At 53.3% G+C, this 20,460-nt stretch overlaps 2 protein-coding genes across 7 annotated transcripts; both read left to right on the forward strand.

Moving 5' to 3' along the window:
- Window positions 1-591: 591 nt before the first annotated feature.
- atp2c1 (ATPase secretory pathway Ca2+ transporting 1) lies at window positions 592-15,168 on the forward strand. 2 transcript variants are annotated; one of them, XM_077575068.1, is made up of 27 exons: window positions 592-749; window positions 3,763-3,870; window positions 3,936-4,052; window positions 5,273-5,362; window positions 5,437-5,472; window positions 5,547-5,608; window positions 6,742-6,850; window positions 6,936-7,091; window positions 7,306-7,374; window positions 7,449-7,524; window positions 7,598-7,664; window positions 8,126-8,250; window positions 8,339-8,436; window positions 8,848-8,943; window positions 9,025-9,114; window positions 9,848-9,952; window positions 10,327-10,483; window positions 10,569-10,739; window positions 11,262-11,359; window positions 11,448-11,498; window positions 11,591-11,757; window positions 11,866-11,934; window positions 12,593-12,709; window positions 13,243-13,390; window positions 13,457-13,552; window positions 13,742-13,883; window positions 14,011-15,168. In XM_077575068.1, exons 1-27 carry the CDS (start codon window positions 726-728, stop codon window positions 14,130-14,132), a joined length of 2,766 nt encoding a protein of 921 aa, XP_077431194.1. In that variant the 5' UTR covers window positions 592-725; the 3' UTR covers window positions 14,133-15,168. The 2 variants fall into 2 exon arrangements, with proteins under 2 accessions (XP_077431194.1, XP_077431195.1); XM_077575069.1 differs by lacking the exon at window positions 592-749 and adding an exon at window positions 877-1,073.
- Window positions 15,169-16,069: 901 nt separating this feature from the next.
- Window positions 16,070-20,193, forward strand: plin6 (perilipin 6). Of its 5 annotated transcripts, none has more exons than XM_077575090.1 (7): window positions 16,070-16,395; window positions 17,702-17,744; window positions 17,818-18,016; window positions 18,128-18,521; window positions 18,706-18,887; window positions 18,957-19,235; window positions 19,324-20,193. In XM_077575090.1, exons 1-7 carry the CDS (start codon window positions 16,391-16,393, stop codon window positions 19,644-19,646), a joined length of 1,425 nt encoding a protein of 474 aa, XP_077431216.1. In that variant the 5' UTR covers window positions 16,070-16,390; the 3' UTR covers window positions 19,647-20,193. The 5 variants fall into 5 exon arrangements, with proteins under 5 accessions (XP_077431216.1, XP_077431215.1, XP_077431214.1 ...); XM_077575089.1 differs by having other exon boundaries at window positions 18,128-18,210; window positions 18,296-18,521; window positions 18,706-19,235; XM_077575088.1 differs by having other exon boundaries at window positions 18,128-18,210; window positions 18,296-18,521; window positions 18,957-20,193.
- Window positions 20,194-20,460: the final 267 nt, after the last annotated feature.

Genomic DNA, 20,460 nt, shown 5'->3' on the forward strand with positions numbered 1-20,460 from the left:
AGCACACTCACTAGTTCAAAATCTGTTGCTGCATTACTGGATGAAGAAGCATTTCAGCGGTCATTTGTTGCAGTCAATTTGTGGAAAAAGACGAATGATTCCGAATGCAGTCGCGTCCATTTTCGACACTTCATGACCTGGTTAAAAACAAAAGAAACAAAATTACGCAAATATCATAAGTAGGTAAGTATATAAGTTAGGTCAAGGTTAATGTTTATCATACATTTATACAGTAAACACTGCCCAAAGTGCTGCACAATAAAAAACAACAACACTACGATTAAAACAATGGAGAAGAAAGAATACAAATTAAAACAATGGAAAGGAGACGTCCAGCTCAGCTCGCATAAAATACAGGAAACACTTTGTAGTAAATAAAATAAGTAGACAAAACATTACAATACATTAATTACACAAAATACGGCAGACACCATAAAACTCTAAAACAATGCTAATTCTTATGCTGAGTCAAAAGCCAAACAATGAATAGAAATGTTTTTTTTAAAGACGGGTTTTTAAAGTGGATAGTAAGGAATAGGATAGAGAAGCAAAAGCTATCCGTTCAAATCAAACAAAACGCCAACAAATGAAATGCGGAAGAGCGGAAGTTGTCGCTCTTGTTTTAAAAGCGTGTCCGGAAGTGAAGTTCCTCCGTGTGACATGGTGGACGAGCAGATTAGCGTCCGGGCTCGAAGGCTCCGCACCGCGGTGCGATTTGACGGAAGATGTTAAAGAAACGGGAGCTGCTGGTGAGTCCAACTTGTGTTCGTGTCGAGTTCGTTGGAGCAATTTGGACGACGCGGGAGGGAGGGAGGCGGGCAAGCTGACGCGCGTATCCGGCCGCGGCGCGAGGCAGGCGGAAGGACGCTTCGTTAGCTTCCCGCTATTAGCATGTTGCTAACCGCGGGCCGCCATGGGGACGATGCTGGTGTGCCCGTCGGCCCGCAAACGGGATGAGCTGCTCGGGTAGCGGAAGGATGGCTCGCAGGCTGCTGGGCGTCGTCGGTGTCGAAGTGACGACGGCCGGCAGGCAGGCAGGTGCCGACGCCGACCAGAACTAGCCGGCTCAGAGGGTGAGCTTCTTGGCTTGCTTTTTGGTCACTAAAGCTAACCTTCGTCCTCATTTTGACATTTCCCCCCCTTTCCTTTAATTTCCTCTCTGGAGTGAACATACACCACAAGTCGTGTTCATTTGTCCGTGACGCCGAGACGCCCTGGTTGTACTTTGCCTGATGGATGACGTATTAAGTTTGTTGGCACAACTACCAACTAAACATTAGCACTAGAGAGATTTCCATCAAGTTGAGCGTTTGGAATCGTTCATCGTTCCTTAATCGGGACCAAAAGTTGTTCCAAACTAGAGGTGTAATGGGCGAGGAGAACCGATACCAGGTGTCGATATTGGACCTTATTTCAAAATCTCGTAACTATCGGTACATGCTGCGGCCGATACCATTTTAACATCGACAACATTTGATACGTCTTTCTTTATCTATATTGTGACTACTCAAGGGTTGAGTACTTGTACTGATATCAGTGCAAAAAAACTGCTATTGAACACTCCTATTAATGATTGATTTCATCTGTGATTGGGTTAGGCAATAGATTCAATTTAAGGATGATATGGGTTTTATTAGAAAAATACCGTCCCAAAGGACTTGAAATCAATTCAGCAAAAATGACTGTCGTTTTTATGAATGAGTTTTTCCTTTTGGACATGTTATTACAACGGCCTCCAACACAACATAAACTACATTGATTGCAACATCTGAGAACGATAACCCAGTCTGTTTTCTTGGATGACAAGAAATTCTGAGGATTGAAACAGTTCAACAAGTTCTCTAAACAAGGAATGGATTTTCAAGAGAGTCGCAATGAACTTGCTAATGAATTGAAGTGATTGATGCAATTGTACATGGAAGTAGAAATGGCGGATTCCCACGAGAGCGGAAGACTTTTTGCTGCTTCTTTTTTTCCTCTTGTAGCTGCTGATGTCTAAACAAAGGACGTCCCCTCCCCCAAATAAACAAACAAAACAACAAGAACAAGAAAAGCTAACTGCGCTTAAGAGCGACACAAACGTCTCCATTGTGTGTCCCCAAAAGTGACGAGCTGTCAAAGCATTTGGAGCAAAGTGCGACTGGTTCTACGGCATTATTGGACCTCTTCCAACGGTGAACGGTCGACACGCACGCAAACCGCCCTCGGGTGTTTGTTCGTTCGTCACGGCGATGCCGCCTCCTGGCACCCGAGCAAAAACCCACACCTCGATCGCCCCATAATCTCTAAATGTCCGTCACAATAAAGATGTCAATACAGCACCCGATTTAGCAAATTCTCTGAATCGATTCCCCTCCCGGCCAGCGGGGGGCGCATTGCATGTGATTGGCAACGCGTGGACGGACGTTCAACCTAACAATAACAAAATGGCGACCGAAGCTTGCATCAGCGCCTTTAACTTTGAAATTGGACGTTTTGGGTTCATTTGGAGTCCGGCATCAATAAAAAAGTCAAGTGAGGCCTTTAATGAGCCAATTCTTTGTGCCATCACAATTTATAGAGGAACGAAATGCTATCGGAGTAACTTTAGGACTTTGAATCAAGTCGAGGAGTGCGATCCGTACTCGCCGTTGGCGGACATTTACGCGGTCTGCTGTCTCCAGCCAGCGATGGCCCCGCCCACAGCGCCTTCCGATTGCTCTCACTTTTATTCAACTTTTTTTTTTTTTTTACATGTTGCACTTGCAAATGTCAACGGCTGTTTCACAAACCTGTTGAAAAGCATTTTTATCAAGTTCAGTGTTGGATTTTGCATCATTCCAAATTTTGACGCCAATATTTTCCCTCTTGCTGTAAATAAATATCGGCTTTCAACTGCCGGGTTTCTTAATTATCGGTATTGGCACTGGGAAATTCTTTTAGATATATCCTGATGTGTGTGTTGGGCGGAGCAGTTTTACTTGAAGAAAACATTGAAGGTAGGCGAGAAATAGCAGAAAGGTTGCGAGTGTTGACAGTCATGAAGCTCGTCGTCGGCAAACGGCAGCAAATGCTCGGTTGGTCGTCGTCGTGACGTCCTCATGAAAAAGATGCCAACGCATGAGAAGATCTTCCGGGTAAGACTGAAAACTCACTGGATTTCCTCCACTCGGTCAAATTGGAGGATAAAAAAAAAAAATAATAATAAAAAACCTTCAGCCATTTCCCTGCCGACTTTCGTCCTCGTTTGGCCAAACTGTCGTGCGCCAAAGCCGACATTTGCGCCACTTTGTAACGTATCGATGGAACGCGCGGACTGTCGGTCACGTGACTGAGATGACACGGCTGCTGTTCGACTTGCGATTGGACGAGTTGGCGTGCGTGACCTCATTTTGTGGCGCCAACAACTAGTTGGATGTTTTTTGTTCTCCGGGCAAAGGTCATTTGATCAAATTTCAAGTGAAGAGGGAGTCGAACCAAGCACTGTCATCAAAGTGTGTCTCGTTGATGAATGGCAAGTTCCCACGGCCGAGTGAGATTTTGAGGGGAGCTCGGATGGTCGGCACGTTGAAGTGGCCGACCCAAGCGCGCTCGGCAAACGGCGCGCTCGGCAAACGGCGCGCTCGGCAAATGGCGCTCTCGGCAAATGGCGCGCTCGGCAAGGCTGCTCCAAAATCGGAAAGAAAGCATCTGCGAAAAAACTAACGGCGGCCATTATGTGCCGATCTGTCCCGCGCGTGCCGATGACGTGGGCATGTAGCAGCTGACGTGTTTGTGTTGCAGTTTTCCCACACGGATGTCGAGTGCGGTGACGATGACATGATGGTTCCCGTGCTGAGCTCCAAAAAAGCCAGCGAGCTGCCCGTCAACGAGGTGGCGTGCGCCCTGCAGGTAGGACTCGCCGCGCGTCTCCGTGCTTCCAGTTGGCGGCGTGTGAACGATGCGTGTGCGCGCAGGCCAACCTCCAGTCCGGCCTCGGTGAGGAAGAGGTTTCTCGGCGGCGGATTTACCACGGCTGGAACGAGTTTGACATCAGCGAGGACGAGCCGCTATGGAGGAAGTACATGTCGCAGGTACGCGCCGAAGCGCGCGGAAGGGGATGGCGTCCTTTCGCCTTTCTCATCTTCAAATGTTTCCATTGAAATTGTACTTTTGACAAATATCAACAAGATCATACAAAAATGAAAACAAATGCGAGATGGAGTCCAACTAAATCCAGTTATAACAAATTACAAATAATAATGAAGCTGAATAATACAAACAAACAAATCAAGTGCTACAAAATGCAAAGTTCTTTGCAAGAAATCGCACAAGCAACGAAGAAAAAAAAAAAAAAGTAAATAGAAAAGCACAAGATCAACACTAATCGTAGAAGTGTTTGTTTACTTGGTTCTTGTGTGACCTTTCGTTGCAGTTGAATTTATTTGTTGTTTTTTTAATCCAAGAGAAATATTTGCTCGATCCATTTTTATTCTGAATGTGTTAACTTTCTGTCAGGCTCCGATTTCTGCTTGACGTGGAGAGGGAAAAAAAACAAACAAAACAAAAAGAAAAACAAAAGAAAAACAAAAAGTGCTCTTTGTGCAAGTCATGGCGGTTTAAGAATTGTCCATCCATCCCGCGGCCAGCGAGCGTAGCACGTCCGCTTGGCCCGCGGCCAGCGAGCGTAGCACGTCCGCTTGGCCCGCCGCCCGCTCGGCCATCCAAAGTCAACAAGTTGCTGCCTTGTCAACATTGTTGCCCTTTGACCTTCACTCTGCATATTTGTTTCCACTGGCAAAATCTCCGCCCACTCAAGAGCCTCAGGCACTTTATTGCATTTCTTTATGGTTTTATTTCCATCATATCCTGTCGCTGGTTGACCCTTGACCTCTGCCTTCTGTCGTCAAAGTGCGGTGTAGCCATGGCGAGTGCCTCGTCGCATCGTTTCCCTAATCTGGATTTCCCACGAGTCCGCTCCAAATTCCTTTCTAGTGATTTTGGCCCCGGATGAGCAAATTGATTCCCAATCCAGCAGCCGAGTTGGGAATCGTCCCCATTTCCCGATCACTTCCTGTACGTGCGTGACGTGACGCTCGGCGTAGACAATCTTGATGTCAAAACACACGAGCAGTTTTTGGGCCGCGCTAGCATCACCGCAGCAAAAAGACCATTTAGGACGTCGCACAAAAAAGTAGGCGAGGCAACACGTAAGCAGGAAGTGGCCAACAATGAGCAAAATGCAGTCAAGAAGCAAAATGGCGTGTCCAGGGTTGAAGTTGTGCGTGCGTGACCAATGATGCGCTCCCCCCAGTTCAAAGATCCGCTAATCCTGCTGCTGCTGGCCTCCGCCGTCATCAGCGTCCTCATGCGGCAGTTTGACGACGCCATCAGCATCACCGTGGTACGACCCGCACCTCACTTTTGACTGTTAGCGTTAGCGCTAGCGCTGACCGCCATGTCGGCGTCTCCCCACAGGCCATCATCATCGTGGTGACGGTGGCGTTTGTCCAGGTGAGTCGCTCGCAACATGTCAAGCAAGTGCATGCTGGGAAAATTGACGGCTGCTCTCGCTTTTTATGCGGCAGGAGTATCGCTCGGAGAAGTCTCTGGAAGAGCTGGGAAAACTGGTCCCGCCGCAATGTCACTGGTATGCTCGCACCTCCTCGCGCTCGTCCGCGTCTTCCTTCTTCTTGATGGAGTGCGATTTCTGGAATGAGTTCAGCTGTGCCGGCAATCACTCCCGAGAAACTTGACGACATTGGATTGACCTCAACGGCGCTCCGAGTTCATGGCGGGACGAAAAGCCAGCTGGCAGGCGTTAAAAAGAAAGAAAAAAAGGCGGAGATTTCACGCATGCAAGTCTTTCAAGTTTTGAGACTTGCCTTCAAATCCACTCGTGCTCAGTTATGCTGTGTAAAAGAATTCTGGCGACGCGGATCAATTAGCCCCGCCCTCAAGCCGTCAGCACGTCTTTGGGATCTTGTTGATGTTGTAAATGATGTGATCGGTGACAGCTCCTGTCAAAATCTGTTTGTCAAAAGTCCATTCCCATATGTTTCTATGGAGCATTTCCAAAATGTCCACCTGTGGCGGAATGTGGAAATGAGGAGGTCCCAAACACAGATGCATTGTTTATCGACAACATCGACCTCCCACATGCGAATGTTGCAGAAGAACAACCGGAGAAAAATGCAGGCAAACGGATGGCGGCGCCGGCGCTTTAATTAATGGGCTTTCTCTGCATTCCACGAGAACGGTGACGCCGTTTGTGGTTTGGGGCGCGCCTCCAACGCGGCGCAGAAATCCTCGGCTTTCTTTCCCATGGGGCAAAGAGCGACTGCTTCGACGGCCGTAAAAATACTTGAATTCATTGACTTCGTTGCTATCCCATAGGAGCGAAAATATGACGTCGACACGAGACGAGTTGGGGTCCTTCCAAATTATTATTACAAAGAAAAAGTTTGTTGTTTAACATCCAAACTGCGCCTGCAACAATACTCACAAGTTTCGATGATCTCTGCGATCTGCAAACGACTAATAATGGACTTGAGTTAGGACTTTTCTTGCTCACGACACTCGTGTCTTCTGGTAGCGCTCAGTGCTGCCCCCACGTTGTGGCACAAGGCGGTATTGCACTGAAGGTGCGGCTGCAAAGTGTGACTTGCGATGATGTTTGAACGTCGATGAAATGTTTGTGGCATCAAAAGTGTGCAAGCGAATGCCGCGCCGCAGCCAGATTTGCTGCCGCGTGTGCTTGTTGATCGCTGTCGCTGCTTTCAGCGTCCGCCAAGGTCAGCTGCAGCACATGCTGGCCCGGGAACTGGTCCCGGGAGACACGGTGTGCCTGGCGGTGGGGGAGCGCGTGCCGGCTGACCTGCGCCTCTTCGAGGTGAGCGCTAGCGTGCCGTTGATGCGCTTCCGGCGCTGACCCGCCGCTGACCTGCCGCTGACCCGCCGGCCTCCTGACGCCACAGGCCAGCGACCTGTCGGTGGATGAGTCCAGTCTGACGGGGGAGACGGCGCCCTGCTCCAAGTCTACGGCGCACCAGCCGCCCACCAACAACGCCGACATCGCTTCCCGCGCCAACATCGCCTTCATGGGCACGCTGGTGCGCTGCGGCAAAGCCAAGGTACGGACACGGACGGATCGGCGGACCGAGTTGCCACGGCAGAAATAGTCACACGTGCTCATTACGTATGCATCGTGTGTATGATTGACACTTGAGAGCAATTGAAGACATTCAAATAAGGAAACGATAATCGAGCGGCGGTCGCCATGTTACGGCGCATCCGACGCGTAGCGTGCGGCGACCTAACGCCGCTTTTGTTGTGGCTGCGCGGCAGGGGATCGTCATCGGAACGGGAGAGAACTCAGAGTTCGGCGAGGTCTTCAAGATGATGCAGGCGGAGGAGGTGCGTCTCTGCCGGCCGGCGCCACCTCGCGCTCGCCGGCGCTTACTTCCTGTCTGCTTTGTGTGCGCCGGCAGGCCCCCAAGACGCCGCTGCAGAAGAACATGGACCTGCTGGGCAAGCAGCTCTCGCTCTACTCCTTCGGCATCATCGGTCAGTCGCCGCGTGCGTGCGTGCGTGCGTGCGTGCGTGCACCGTCTTCACGTTGCCGCGTGTGCTTCCTCAGGGGTGATCATGCTGGTGGGCTGGCTGCAGGGCAAGAGGGTCATGGACATGTTCACCATCGGCGTCAGGTAGCAACAACGCCGCCGCCGCTCATTTCATACGTCGCGTGCACGACAAAGAGGCCGCGTTTGGCTTCTCTGAGTGGGAAGCGGAACCCGAAGACGACGTTTTTCAATCCATCCGCGTCTCGCATCCCATCACGGAACGCGATTGGCCCGTCTGGTTTTCAGTGCAGACCAACCAGAAAAGAAAAAGTCCATCATGGCCTCAAAAGTCACTTTTTGTGTCTGTTGATGTCCAAACGCAAGTGATTTGAAAATGGCGCCCTCCGAAGTTCAGCAAAGCTACTTTTCATTCTTTCCATTTTATTTGCAACTCGAAATGAGCAAGAAAGTGCGAAACTAGGGCGTTTTTTCCCGCGGCCGGCGCTCGAGAAGCCGGCGAGTTGCGATCCGGCCGTGACGTGCGCAACGTGCCAGTTTCCCGCCTAAGCGCCGTTCCCCAATGAAAGCTAGCGGCTCTCCCGCAGTCTGGCGGTGGCGGCCATTCCCGAGGGCCTCCCCATCGTGGTGACGGTGACGCTGGCCCTGGGCGTCATGCGCATGGTCAAGAAGCGAGCCATCGTCAAGAAGCTCCCCATCGTCGAGACGCTGAGTACGTCCGCAAAAAAGCGCCCACGCGCAAAAGCGCCCACGCGCAAAAGCGCCCGCGTGACCTCGCGTGTGTGTGCGTGTGCCGCCAGGCTGCTGCAACGTCATCTGCTCAGACAAGACGGGAACGCTGACCAAGAACGAGATGACCGTCACGCAGATGTTCTCTTCGGACGGAATCCACGCCGAGGTAGGCGGCGTCTGACAACTTGCGCTTCGTTTTCTTGTTCCTGATTTTGCGCTTTTGTGCTTCTTCTTCTTCAACTGCAATCATTTGATGCGCTTAAAATGGCCTCCAACTTGAGTGGCTGCTGAAAGCCAAGTGAAAATTCTCACAAGAATGAAGGACGAGCATTGCGAGAAAGTGGCGTTGTCGCGAGGTTTCGCTTTTCTTGCGTTTGTAATTCCAGGCCCGGCGAGCGTCTTCACCGAACTTCGAGTTGGCGTCTCGGGAAGACGTTCGCCGATTGGATCCTGCACAAACGCATTCCTCAAACTCAAACGCACTCGACAGCCTAATCGGTCGTCGCGCTCGTGCCCGAAGCGACCTCCGATTGTGCTTTTGAGTGTTGCCGACCGCCATGTTTCGTGTTGCGTTCAGGTGACGGGCGTCGGTTACAACGGCGGCGGCGAGGTTTTAGCCGACGGAGAAATTGTCCACGGCTTCTCTCACCCGTCCTTCAGCAAGATTGTGGAGGTCAGTCCTTGAGTAAATCGTTACAAAACAATATGTATATATATTAGGGCTAGCTGATTGTTAACTTGTGTGTGCGTCCAGGTGGGCTGCGTGTGCAACGACTCGGTCATCAGGAACGGGACTCTGCTGGGCCGACCCACGGAGGGCGCGCTCATGGCCCTCGCCATGAAGGTAGGACCGCGCGCCGGCCCGATCGCCGCCAAGATGGACCTTTTCTTACAGGGGAGCCCGCAAAGCCCGCTCACAATCCCGCAAACGCAAACGTGACTTGAAATCTTTTTTTTTGCTTCAATTCAGTGGACGTTGTGCTGCTCGCCTAAAATACAGATGCATAAAATGAGGAGGAGAAATTTTCTTTTTTCTTTTTTTTTTTGGTGTGCAAAATTTACCAGGAAATCTTGCTCAGCCTTTTTGTCTTTGTTTTGTGTTTATGCAACTCGAAGGCCTTTTCTTTTCTTTTCTTTTTTTAATGAAAGGTTCATTTGCCAAACTGCCGCTCATCGGCTCATATTTCAACTTTTTGCCCGCAAAGCAAAAATGTTTTTCAGGTCTTTGACGTAATACGAACTCATTTGAAAATTCATAACTTGTCACAAACACAAAAGCAAAGTGTGGCGCCACAATACGAGCGAAATGAGTGTCGGAGCTCACGAACAAAAAGTTCAACAAAAAGTAGCAGCCATCAAATAGCATGAATGTGAATTTCCAAGAATTGGCCCCTCCCACGTGCGGAATCGGCGGCTCATTGCTGCCCCCCCCAATTGCAACAAAAGCGCTTTCGATGACTGGAGTCGTCAGCGAAATGTGAAGACGACTCGACGAGTGCTGGGCGCGACCGCCGCCATGAGTCGCCGGCTGAGCGTGCGGCTCGCCACCCGCTGACGGTGGTCTCGTCTGACCGCAGATGGGCCTGGATGGCGTTCAGCAGGAGTACGTGCGCCTGGAGGAGCTTCCCTTCACCTCCGACAAGAAGTGGATGGCGGTGCGCTGCCTTCGCCGCACGCAGCAGGTGCGTAACGCCGCCGCTGATGACGCGTGGTCAGCCGTTACCAAAAACATGTCGACGCGTGTGGAGTTGACTTTTTCATCTTTTTTCTTATCTTGTCTTATCTTACGTAAGAAAAAATCACTGTATATTCAACAAATATGAAGTATTTTTATTGTGATGCACTTGCCAGCCATGTTTTTTGTTGTTGTTTTTTTCACTTTGGCCGACAACCAAAGAAAGTTCGTGACTGTCTTTGGTTGCCGACTACCGGCATCCTTTTTGGTGCATTTTTGTGCGATCGTCTCGATGGCGTTGCACCTTTTCTTGATTGTCGTCATTGTGTGTTTGCGTGAGCGCATTGTGACGCGTTGGTGTGCATGCGGGCGCCGTTTCAGGACAAGGCGGGCGTGCTGTTTGTGAAGGGCGCGTACGAGCAGTTGATTCGCTTCTGCAGCTCCTACAACAGCCGCGGGAGCGCACTTCCTCTCGGCCAGCAGCAGGTGGAGCTCTACCAGCAGCACATTAGCTACATGGGCGCCGCCGGCCTCCGAGGTCCGCACGCCAACGCCGACTTCACGCGGGCAGCCGCGCCTGCTTGCCTCACCCGCCACGTCTCGCTCGCTCTCTCTCTCCTCAGTGCTGGCGTTTGCGTCCGGCTACCAGATGGGAACGTTGACCTTCCTGGGCCTGGTGGGCATCATCGACCCGCCCAGGTCGGGGGTGAAAGAGGCGGTGGGCACGCTCATCAGCTCGGGCGTCGCCATCAAGATGATCACCGGCGACTCGCAGGAGACGGCCGCCTCCATAGGTCAGACGCTCGCGCGAGCCGTCATATTTTCCGCAAATGTCCACTCGACGCCATCGCAACTGTTTATTGACGACGTTTTCAAAAGCAATCAGGCGACGTCCCGCGTAGCAATCGTCCGCTAGCGCTCAAAACGAGGCTGTTCCCGCTGAGCGAGGGCGCCGATGGCGTGCGATGCCACAAAGCTGCTTTTCGGGACGCTTTCTTTCTTTGACATTTTGCACCAACGTGGCTTCTTCTCGAGGTGCAAATGAAGCGCCGATTCTGACGGCCGTCTGCCAATCGCAAAATTAGAAGTGACGAAGCCTTCTGGACTGAAGTTCAAACGACTCGAACAACTTTTCGCTCGCATTTGTGGACGACCGACAACCGAACGGCGCCAACCGTTCACATGCGTGTGCAGAAAAACAAAACAAAAGCAAACACTGGCGTCTCTTTTGGGCAACAGCAAAAACGTGCATTTCGAAGCGACCATGTGACCTCTCAACTTGCTGCGTGCGTGCGTGTGTGTGTGTGCGTGCGCAGCCAGGCGTCTGGGCCTGTGGTCCAAAGGAGGCCAATGTTTGTCGGGGGAGGAGGTGGACCGCATGGACCTGCAGCAGCTCTCACAAATTGTCCCCCGGGTAAGACGCGCACGCGTGTAACACCCGACACGGGCCCAAGGTTAGGGGGCGCCACTGAGCACGTCTTGTGGTGTGTGTGCGTGCGCAGGTCTCGGTCTTCTACCGGGCCAGCCCCCGACACAAGCTCAAGATCGTCAAGGTCAGCACACACACAAAGTCACACACGCAAATGCAGAGCGCTCGACGCGCACGCACGGAAAGCGACGTGATGATTTTGTGCGCACGCCGCAGTCGCTGCAGAACATGGGCGCGGTGGTGGCCATGACGGGCGACGGCGTCAACGACGCGGTGGCGCTGAAGGCGGCCGACATCGGCGTGGCCATGGGCCGCACCGGAACCGACGTGTGCAAGGAGGCGGCCGACATGATCCTGGTGGACGACGACTTCAACACCATCATGTGAGTCGCTCGCGGACGTCCGCTCGGAAGGCGGCGCTCGCTCGCTCACGTGCGCGCTCGGAAGGCGGCGCTCGCTCGCTCACGTGCGCGCTCGTCTGCTTGTTGCAGGTCCGCCATCGAGGAGGGGAAAGCCATCTACGACAACATCAAGAACTTTGTGCGCTTTCAACTCAGCACGTGAGTCGTTGCCGCCTTCCACAAGACAACAAACAAACCCGATAAAGTGTCAGAAGGGGAGGAGCCAATAAATGTGATGATGTTTGTTGTAGTAGAAAAGCACGAATTGCTCGGCAAGAGGCTCGAAAATTCAGATCGTCGGAAACGGCGATGTTGAGGAAACGCGATTTGGACTTCAGCCTGAAAGTTGTTATTGAGCATATTTTTTTCTCTAAACATCAAGTGGTGAAAGAAAAGGAGATGACATCACAGATGACATCACAGATGACATCACAGCGTTACAAGAGGCCAACATGCGTTCGGTTATTTTTAATGATTTCTTCAAAAATCCTCCCAACAAATCAATTGACAAAAGAAGGATCGTCTGCTGACGAAAATGAAGCCGCCTCCTTTTCTCCTCAATAATCTTGAAGTTTGCACTATTTGACGGGCGTTTTTAGTGTGGCCAAGTTTGACCCCACTCAAGATGAACTCAATTCGACCCGAGGGCCTTTTGTGGAGACGGGGCGCGTCCGTGTTTGCGAGACATTTTCACAAAAACATGCCTCAGCACGTTGCGTCAAAAGGTGAACGCGCTCCCGCGCCGAAGCGTCCTGGGAAAGCGTAAAGCAAGATGTGAAGTTTGCCGTTTCCGTGACGTCCGTCACGCCCCCTACAGGAGCATCGCGGCGCTGACGCTCATCTCCTTGGCCACGCTAATGAACTTCCCCAACCCGCTGAACGCCATGCAGATCCTGTGGATCAACATCATCATGGACGGGCCGCCCGCGCAAAGGTAACGAAAGGGCACGAACGGCCTTCGAACCCGACCAATAATGACGGCAAACGTCCCAACATTCCAGTCCTTATGCAGGCTTCAAACCCTAATCCTTTTGAAAAAATCCTCAAACCCTACTTGAAAATTCAAGCCCTCATTTGAAAGCCAAACATTGTCTCATACCGTAAGCCAGTGTTTCTCGAACCCCGGTCCTCGAGTACCCCTATCCAGCCTGTTTTCCACGTGCATCTCCCACAGCCAACACGGGTGTTTCAAACGATCAGAGAACCGGCAAGCTCTGCGTGCAGCCAGATAACCATCCTCAGCTGTGCTGGCTGAGGGAGACCTGGAAAACAGGCTGGATAGGGGTATTCGAGGACTGGGGTTCGAGAACCAGGGCCCCTGAGCAAGCCTTGAAAGCGGAACGCGGGCCCGACTGAGCTTGGAAGGCAAAAGTGCGTGAAAGCCTGACGTTTGTTTCAAAGCGAAGCGCTCACGTGTGTGTGTTTGTGTGTGCGTGCGTGCGTGCGTGTGCGCGCGTGTGCGTGCAGTCTGGGCATGGAGCCGGTGGACCGCGAGGTGATCCTGAAGCCGCCCCGCAACGTCTCCGACAGCATCATCACGCGAGGTCTCATGGTCAAAGTGCTGGTGTCGGCCTTCATCATCGTCTGCGGCACGCTCTTCGTCTTCTGGAGAGAGGTGGCGACCCTTGACCCCGTCCCGCCTCGAGCCCTCCTGGTCTTCATCTTGTCTTGTGCCTTTCAGCTGCAGGACAACGAGGTCACGCCCCGAGACACCACCATGACCTTCACCTGCTTCGTCTTCTTCGACATGTTTAACGCGCTCAGCTCGCGCTCGCAGGTGAGAAAAAAAAAAAAAAAAAAGCACGTCATCAGATTTTCGATAAAGTGCACAATTTGAGATGCAAGAAACGTAAACATTTCGTGAACGAGCAAAGTCGAGCCAACGCTTTCAACCGCTCGCCATCATTTTGCTGCCTCCATCTTTGATATCATTTATTGCGTTGTAAAAGTGCGTGCGTGTGCGCAGACGCGCATGGTGCACGAGATGGGCCTGTGCAGCAACCGCACCTTCTGCCTGGCCGTGCTGGCGTCCATCATGGGCCAGCTGCTGGTCATCTACTTCCCGCCGCTGCAGCGGATCTTCCAGACCGAAAGCCTCAGCTTGTCCGGTGAGCGACGGCGGCCATTTGCAAAATCCTGCAAAGGCAGCAAGAAAAGGCAAATTGTTGCGCCGTGAATGAATGATCCAATCATTGATGGCGTTGAAGTTGAGCCGGTCGCTGTGATGTTTGTCAGACCTCGTGTTCCTGGTGGCGCTGACGTCGTCCGTGTGCGTGGTGTCGGAGGCCATCAAGAGAGCCGAGCGCTGGCGAAGCCTGCCCGGGAAGGCGCCCGGCGACTGCTTCCATCAGGTATGACGCCGAGGCCGGACCCGCAGGAGGACAAGATGATGACAAGATGGCCCAAACCCACCCTGCATCCCATTCGCCGCATTCCTGCTCTCTGCCGCCGCCACGCAGGAAGTGACCTCATTGTGGCGTTGCGACCACTTGGATGTTGCCGAGGTTGACTTTTGCGCTCTCGGCACGTCCGTTGCGAGGACGTCGTTGATGACGAGGACGTCGGACAGGCGACGGACATTTTGGCCGAAAGGCATTCGATGAATCGTTTCAGTCCTGCACGCAAATGCGTCTGCAAATGGAGAAGGGGGAGGAGCCACTGATTGGCAACGCACGCACGTCAAGTTGTTGCTTGCGAGATGAATTTGGACAAAACCACGACGGACTGCGTTGACGATCGTGGACTTCTCGACTCCATCAATCAAATGATCCCCAACCGCCGCAAAGTGCTTTTTTTTCCTGAAATCCGAGACATCCGAATTCAAACCCACAAACGTCCTTCAGTCCACTCGTGGTCGTCACGGAAGGCGCAGCGGGCGGGAAGTTAGCATGTAGCGGCTAAGATGCTAAAGTGCGGCCAGCGGGTGTCGTCAGGGTCCAAACTGCCGCATTCCTTCTGGGAGCGCTCGGCACGCAGCTTTTTTTTCCAAACGGACTTGGGGCGGGGGGGGGGGGGCTTTTAATTAACCCTTTAACGAGCCAATCGGTGGAGGAAGCAAAGATTGAAGGACCACACGTGCAAAATCAACTTGTTTTTAAAGGACTTCTTTATTTTGTTATTGTCACACACAAAAATAAAAAAAGGTCGGCTGATGAGATGAAGATGGAATTAATCTGAAGGAATCCAAAGATCCCGTCGAGGCCGCGTCGCGCTTTCAGGTTTGGTTGGTTTGCAGCGTTTCCTTTTTCCCTTTTTTCTTTTTTCTTTTTTTCTTTTTTCTTTTTGAAGCCCATCAAGGCAATCGTCACGCATCTGGTGGAGGCCCCGTTTTCAATACTACTGATTTTTGTTCAAAGTGTGCAGAGGAAATAAAATGCAAACTTGTTTTCTGTATGGTTTGTTGACGGCTTCAATCGACACGCGTTCCTTTTCACTGGACGGGAAGTTGCACACGTTTCCCGCCATTGCGCAAACGAGTCGAGCACGTCAAATGATGACGTCATCTTCGTAGTGTCCACATTTCATGAAGGTTTTTATTCGATTAACGGAAAATGATAGAAACGCAATTGACAAGAAATGTAAAGCGATATCAAATCCACAAATTCGGCTCATATTTTGTTTCCCGACTTCAGGATCGTTTTTCCATTTCCAATTTTAAAGCTGAAACTGGCGTTCAATGGCGGCCGCAACATCGCCGCCTCGTGGACGGAGGAGGAACGGCTGAATAGCGGAATGTGAATATGGTCAAATGTTGGTCACAAAAACATCGCGCCACAAACGCACATTGGACTCGACTCGCAAAGCAGAATCGAATACTTCAAGTCGTAAAAATGTGCACAAATGAAACAGCTGAAAATCCGCCAATATGTTTGCGGATCTGAAAAACACTCACCAATGTTTTGGTGTGAATCATTTTGGGACCTCCCCCATCCCCCCCCCCCCCCCCCCCCACATCGGCTGTGTGTGCGTGTCCAAACGCGTTAAGGGGTCGCGCTCACATGAGCCACCGCCAAGTTCGCTTCCGGCCACGCAGCACAACGAAGCCGCACATCCAAGTTCTCCTCGTCAGGCTTTACGCAATTGGCAACTTTGAAGCAACCTCGTGACATCATCGTGACCTTTCAAAGCACACGTCGTACACTTTTTGTGCGGGAAGCGAAGGCCGAACAAGCGCCGCAGCGAGCAAAACACAAACCAATCGATAACAATCGAGGCACACCTGGACCAGATGCGAGGGAGCCGATTGATTCTTTTTAATCTTTTTTTTTGGGGGGGGGGGGGCTTGGGGGTCTACTGCCATCTGACTGAGTTGACAACTTTTGTCTTCTCTGCCTTTCATGCAAAAGTTTTTTGGGGTTTGTTTTTCTGCTGGGTTGGGAACAAGGCGGGCCGGACACAGAACAGGACGCAGACGGCGGAAACCAGCGGTTGCGAAAGAGCAGGACAAGAAAGAGTGAATTCATCTGGCGAGCCGCTGACATCACTCGGCGTGGCGTCCAATCACGTCACAGATCTCCTCCTGAAAAGCCAGCGCCGCGCGTCCCGCCCGCCTCACAAGCGCTCGGCTTCATTTGGGATTGGACTCGGCTCCACCTTCGCCAGCTGCGCCTTGCTCATGGGGTGAGTCGCTTTTTGCCCTTTTCGGCCCTTTTCGGCCATTTTCGGCCCTGTGTGACTTGGAGAACGGGCTTTCCTTTTTTCCCTCTTTCTTTTGTGTAATTGCACATCCATGACAGTAGATGGCAAATTGGTGCACTTTGAACCTTTGATGTGGCCGACGTGTGTTCATGTTGAAGTTATGCGTTCCGCTGCGTTTTTGTCTTGTCCCGTCCTGTCGGCGTCCCCTCCTTCCGTAACCCAACGTTTGTCTTTTAGCTCGCGCTGTGATGAAAAGCAGCGACCGCGTGAAACCATCCTTTTCGGCCGTCGGTGAACGGAGCCCGCGGCGAGCGTTGGTGGGAGACGTCACGAGGGCGGCGACGGCGCCGTCCTCCCACAAATGCTTGAAAGGGCTGCTTGTGGCCAAAGATGGCGATTTGCACGCTGGTTTGCCGGCAGACTTGCGCAAGAGCAGCTGACTGCCTCATGCCGCCGCCGCCGCCGCCGCAGACGCGCTGGCTGACCTCTCGGCCGCCGGATGAAGGCTTGAATGCTGCCCGAGCATTTTGGGCCAAGCGGGAAGGACTGCTTGTCGACAGCTTGACCATCTGGGGCAAGAATGGGGGGGGGGCGGGTCCGGCACCCCTAAACCACATCCAAATGGCACATTTGCTGCCGTAGCCCAAAATCTGGTCTTTGGCCGTCAAACTACAAAATCCAATTCCAACAAAGTTGGCAAGTTGTGGTCAAGATGGGGGAAAAAAGCCAATTTGTGTCCCTTCAAATGAATTTGCCACCGCAAAAAACATGAACATAATTGTGATTTTTTGGGGGGGGTGCAAACGGTCTCATTTTGAATTTGGTGACTGCTGGCAGAAGTTCGGCAAAGTTGCGTCATGCCGCCAAAAGCGTCTGCAGGTGAAAATCTCCCAGCTTCATTTTTTGTTTTTCTCAAACCACTTCATCGTCTCACGCTCCCAAATAGCGTCAAAGAAATGTCTGCTCGGTCCCAAAGCTCAAATTGAATGCCAGTGACCTTCGACCCCTCAGACATGCAGAATGGCAACCATTGCGTAACCCATGGGTGGGGCAATCGTGGCCGTCGAGGACCGGGTTTGTCCACCCCTGGCTGCTGTGTCACAAGTTGAAAGCGGAGCACGCAAAGCCAATCGGACTCGGAAACTCTCTGAGACGGAGACGAAGTGGGACAGCGTGCCGTGGTCTGACGAGTCCTCGTTTGAAATTGTTTTTGGAAATGCCGCGGCTGCCGAGAAGTCTTTTGAAAATCAAATGCGCTGACTTCCTTCCTCTGTTTTTGTGTCTTCAGATTTGGGGAAAGACACGACATGTCTGCTCATCGCGATCACGAGGTGAGGCGGGCGGGGCTCGCCAGAAGAAGGGTGGGGGGGGTCTGACCTGTCACTCAAACCTTTGTCGCTTCAGATGAGCGCCGCGCTGAGGGTCTCGCATCTTCCTCTGGTCCGCTCGGCGCTGCAGTCGGTGACTTGGGCGTACTCGGAGGCCAAAGGTCGCTACCCTCTGCTGGGCTTAGTGGGAGGCGTGGCCGAGGTGGGGGTCCGGAACGCCTCCATGGTGGCCTTGAGCGGAGCCACGCCCCTCATCCGGAGCCTCGGCCCTCAGAGTGCGTAGCGCAAAATCTGCCGCTAATGCTAACAAGGCTGCTGCTAATTAGCCGTCATGTGCTACTTCCTGTGTGTGCGTGACACGCTTCCTGCGTTTGTGTTCTCCTCAGTCGAGGTGGCCAACAATTTTGCTCTGGTGGGTCTGGACCAGCTGGAGCGGACCTTCCCCGTCCTCAACCAGTCCACCGACGAGGTTGACGTCTTGCTGCCAATCCTAGTTTCGTCTTTTTCCTCTTCTTGTCCTTTGCTGATGGTAACGCGGCGTCCCCGTCCCGCAGGTGGTGTCTCACCTGAAGGACGCCTTCTTCCTGACGCTGGACGACGTGCAGCTGTGGATGTTGGACGGCTTGGGGCAGCTGGAGCGTCTGTCACACGGCGTTTGGACGGCGCTGAGGCAGCTGCAGGACTCGCAGGTGGGCCGCGCCGCCTCGTCGGGTCTGGACGAGGTTCTGAGCCGCCTGGAGAGCGCCACCGCCTACTACATGCCGCTGCCGCCCACGCTGCGTGAGTAGAGACGTGCCCCGCCCGCCATCGCCATCGCCAACACGACGCTCAGCTTCCATTTTGGCCTCGGCTTTGCTTCTGTCCGTCCCGGCCCGGCCGTGTTGCACCTTGTGCCGGCAGCCGCTTTTGTTTGTTTTGGGAACTTTTTGCGGTAACGCTGGTTTGTTGCGGCGTGTGCGTGAAGGTCGCGAGTGGGAAATGCGCGTTCAGGAGTACGAGGACCAAGACGACGAGGACGAGCCCGGCATGTGGACCCGCGTCCGCAGCCTCCTCCTCTGCATCGGCCTGCAGCTTTACCACCGCATGCTCAAGGTCCAAGAACAGCTGGAGGACGCCGCCGGAGCCCTGGGGGACGCCGTCCAAGCGGTACGTGCCGAGACCGCGAGAATGAGAGAAAGCCGGCGTGTCGTGACCATTCCGGGACCCCCTCGCCAGGTGGGACTGGGGGCCGTCCTGGATCTGCTGGGGGATCTGTTGCAGTACCTCCAGAGGCTGCTGGTGGCGCTGTTGTACGGCGCCGAGAGCCTGAGGGAAGCCAGCCTGGTCCGCGTTCGGGAGCAGGCCTCGGCGCAGGCGGCGGCGCTGGCCGAGCTGCGTCCGTTGCGGCAGATCCGAGAGCTGCCGGTTCAAGTGCGCCGCCTGCTGGCCGACCTGCGCGAGCTCGCAAAGATCCTCCTGCAGCTGCTGGTCAACGCCACGCCGCTCTACCAGCTGGTGAGCGCCCGCGTCCGCGTCCTTTCAAATCCTTCTTTCATGCATGTTGAGGTCATGTTGAGGTCATGTTGTGTCATGCGGACGTCAGCTCCAGCAGCCGTCGGACAAAGACGTGGAGGAGTTCCTGAATCGCGAGGACGTCTCGTCCCGCCGCAGCTCGGCCAACAGCCTGTTCCTGAAGGCCATGGACGGCCGTCCTCGCCGGCGCAGGAGTCTCTTCTCCAGGGCCGTCCGCAGCCCGGGCCCCGACCCCCCCGCCGCCGGCCTGAAGCAGGACCCGGAGACGGACGGCGCCGCCCAACGCCGTCCGTCCGCCGCCGAGCTCATCCTCACGCCGCTCAAGCAGTTTGTGTCGCAGAGCCAAAAGGCTTTCGACTACCTCAGCCCCAACGCCGCCGAAGAGTCGCTTAACGGCGCCGCCGACTGACGGCCGCGTCGCCGCCGCCGCTCCGCTCCGCCCCGCGCCGCTCGCAGTCGCCCCTCCCGAGCGATTCCCACCGACCCTGCCGGACGGCTTCTCCGACACGACCGTCGCCAAACTTCTTTCACGACTCGCCGCTCGCCGACGTCGTGCCGACACGACGTCACACGTCGAAACGCCGCTTATGCCCCGCGACACACAAAAGCATTTTGACAGAAGATGAAACTCAACGTGATCATCTCAACACATAAAGATTGTTTTTGCCGCCACAGACGTCGTCAACAAATTGCACTAGAAACGCGTGGATGTCACACGAACGTTTCCGAAGGGTCGAGAGGTGGTTGTTGTTTTTTTATCACCCAAAAATCCTGATGGGCGGAGCCACTGTTGCAAAAGGGCCGCTAACCGCTAAGCTAACAGGAAGTTGCCTGCTAATTCAGTCACATGACAGCCTCCGCAGATGATTGGTTGGAGCTGGCGGGGGCGTGTCTGTGTCCGCCATGTTGTCCAATAAACGCTTGTCCTGCCTTGACTGTGTGAGCGCTCGTCTTCATCGCCGCTTTCACGTGTTTTCTCCTTCTCGCGTCTTGCAGGCGTCGCAAGCATGTTTCAGACGCTTCAAACATGACGCAGGCGTGTTGACGGGGATTTGAGGCCCGCTTGGTTGGTTTGAGGTTCCCAACTTTCCGATCATCCTTCATAAGCGATTGAAGCATGTTTGACATGTCAAAGGTCAAAGACGAATGCTTTATTTGCATTTGAATGTTGCTCACACACACGATGCAAGGTGAGAGGTCACGAGCG

The sequence above is a fragment of the Vanacampus margaritifer genome, chromosome 9 (genome assembly GCF_051991255.1).
Source record: "Vanacampus margaritifer isolate UIUO_Vmar chromosome 9, RoL_Vmar_1.0, whole genome shotgun sequence".
NCBI lineage: Eukaryota > Metazoa > Chordata > Actinopteri > Syngnathiformes > Syngnathidae > Vanacampus > Vanacampus margaritifer.

Excerpts from the sequence above, each read along its gene's own strand:
- atp2c1 (XM_077575068.1), top strand. The coding sequence starts at position 726 with ATGTTAAAGAAACGGGAGCTGCTG. Across the intron at positions 4,053-5,272 it reads GGAGGAAGTACATGTCGCAG|TTCAAAGATCCGCTAATCCT; the intron begins GTACGCGCCGAA and ends CGCTCCCCCCAG. Across the intron at positions 5,363-5,436 it reads ACGCCATCAGCATCACCGTG|GCCATCATCATCGTGGTGAC; the intron begins GTACGACCCGCA and ends GTCTCCCCACAG.
- plin6 (XM_077575086.1), top strand. Across the intron at positions 18,017-18,127 it reads CCGGAGCCTCGGCCCTCAGA|TCGAGGTGGCCAACAATTTT; the intron begins GTGCGTAGCGCA and ends TGTTCTCCTCAG. Across the intron at positions 18,211-18,295 it reads TCAACCAGTCCACCGACGAG|GTGGTGTCTCACCTGAAGGA; the intron begins GTTGACGTCTTG and ends CCCGTCCCGCAG.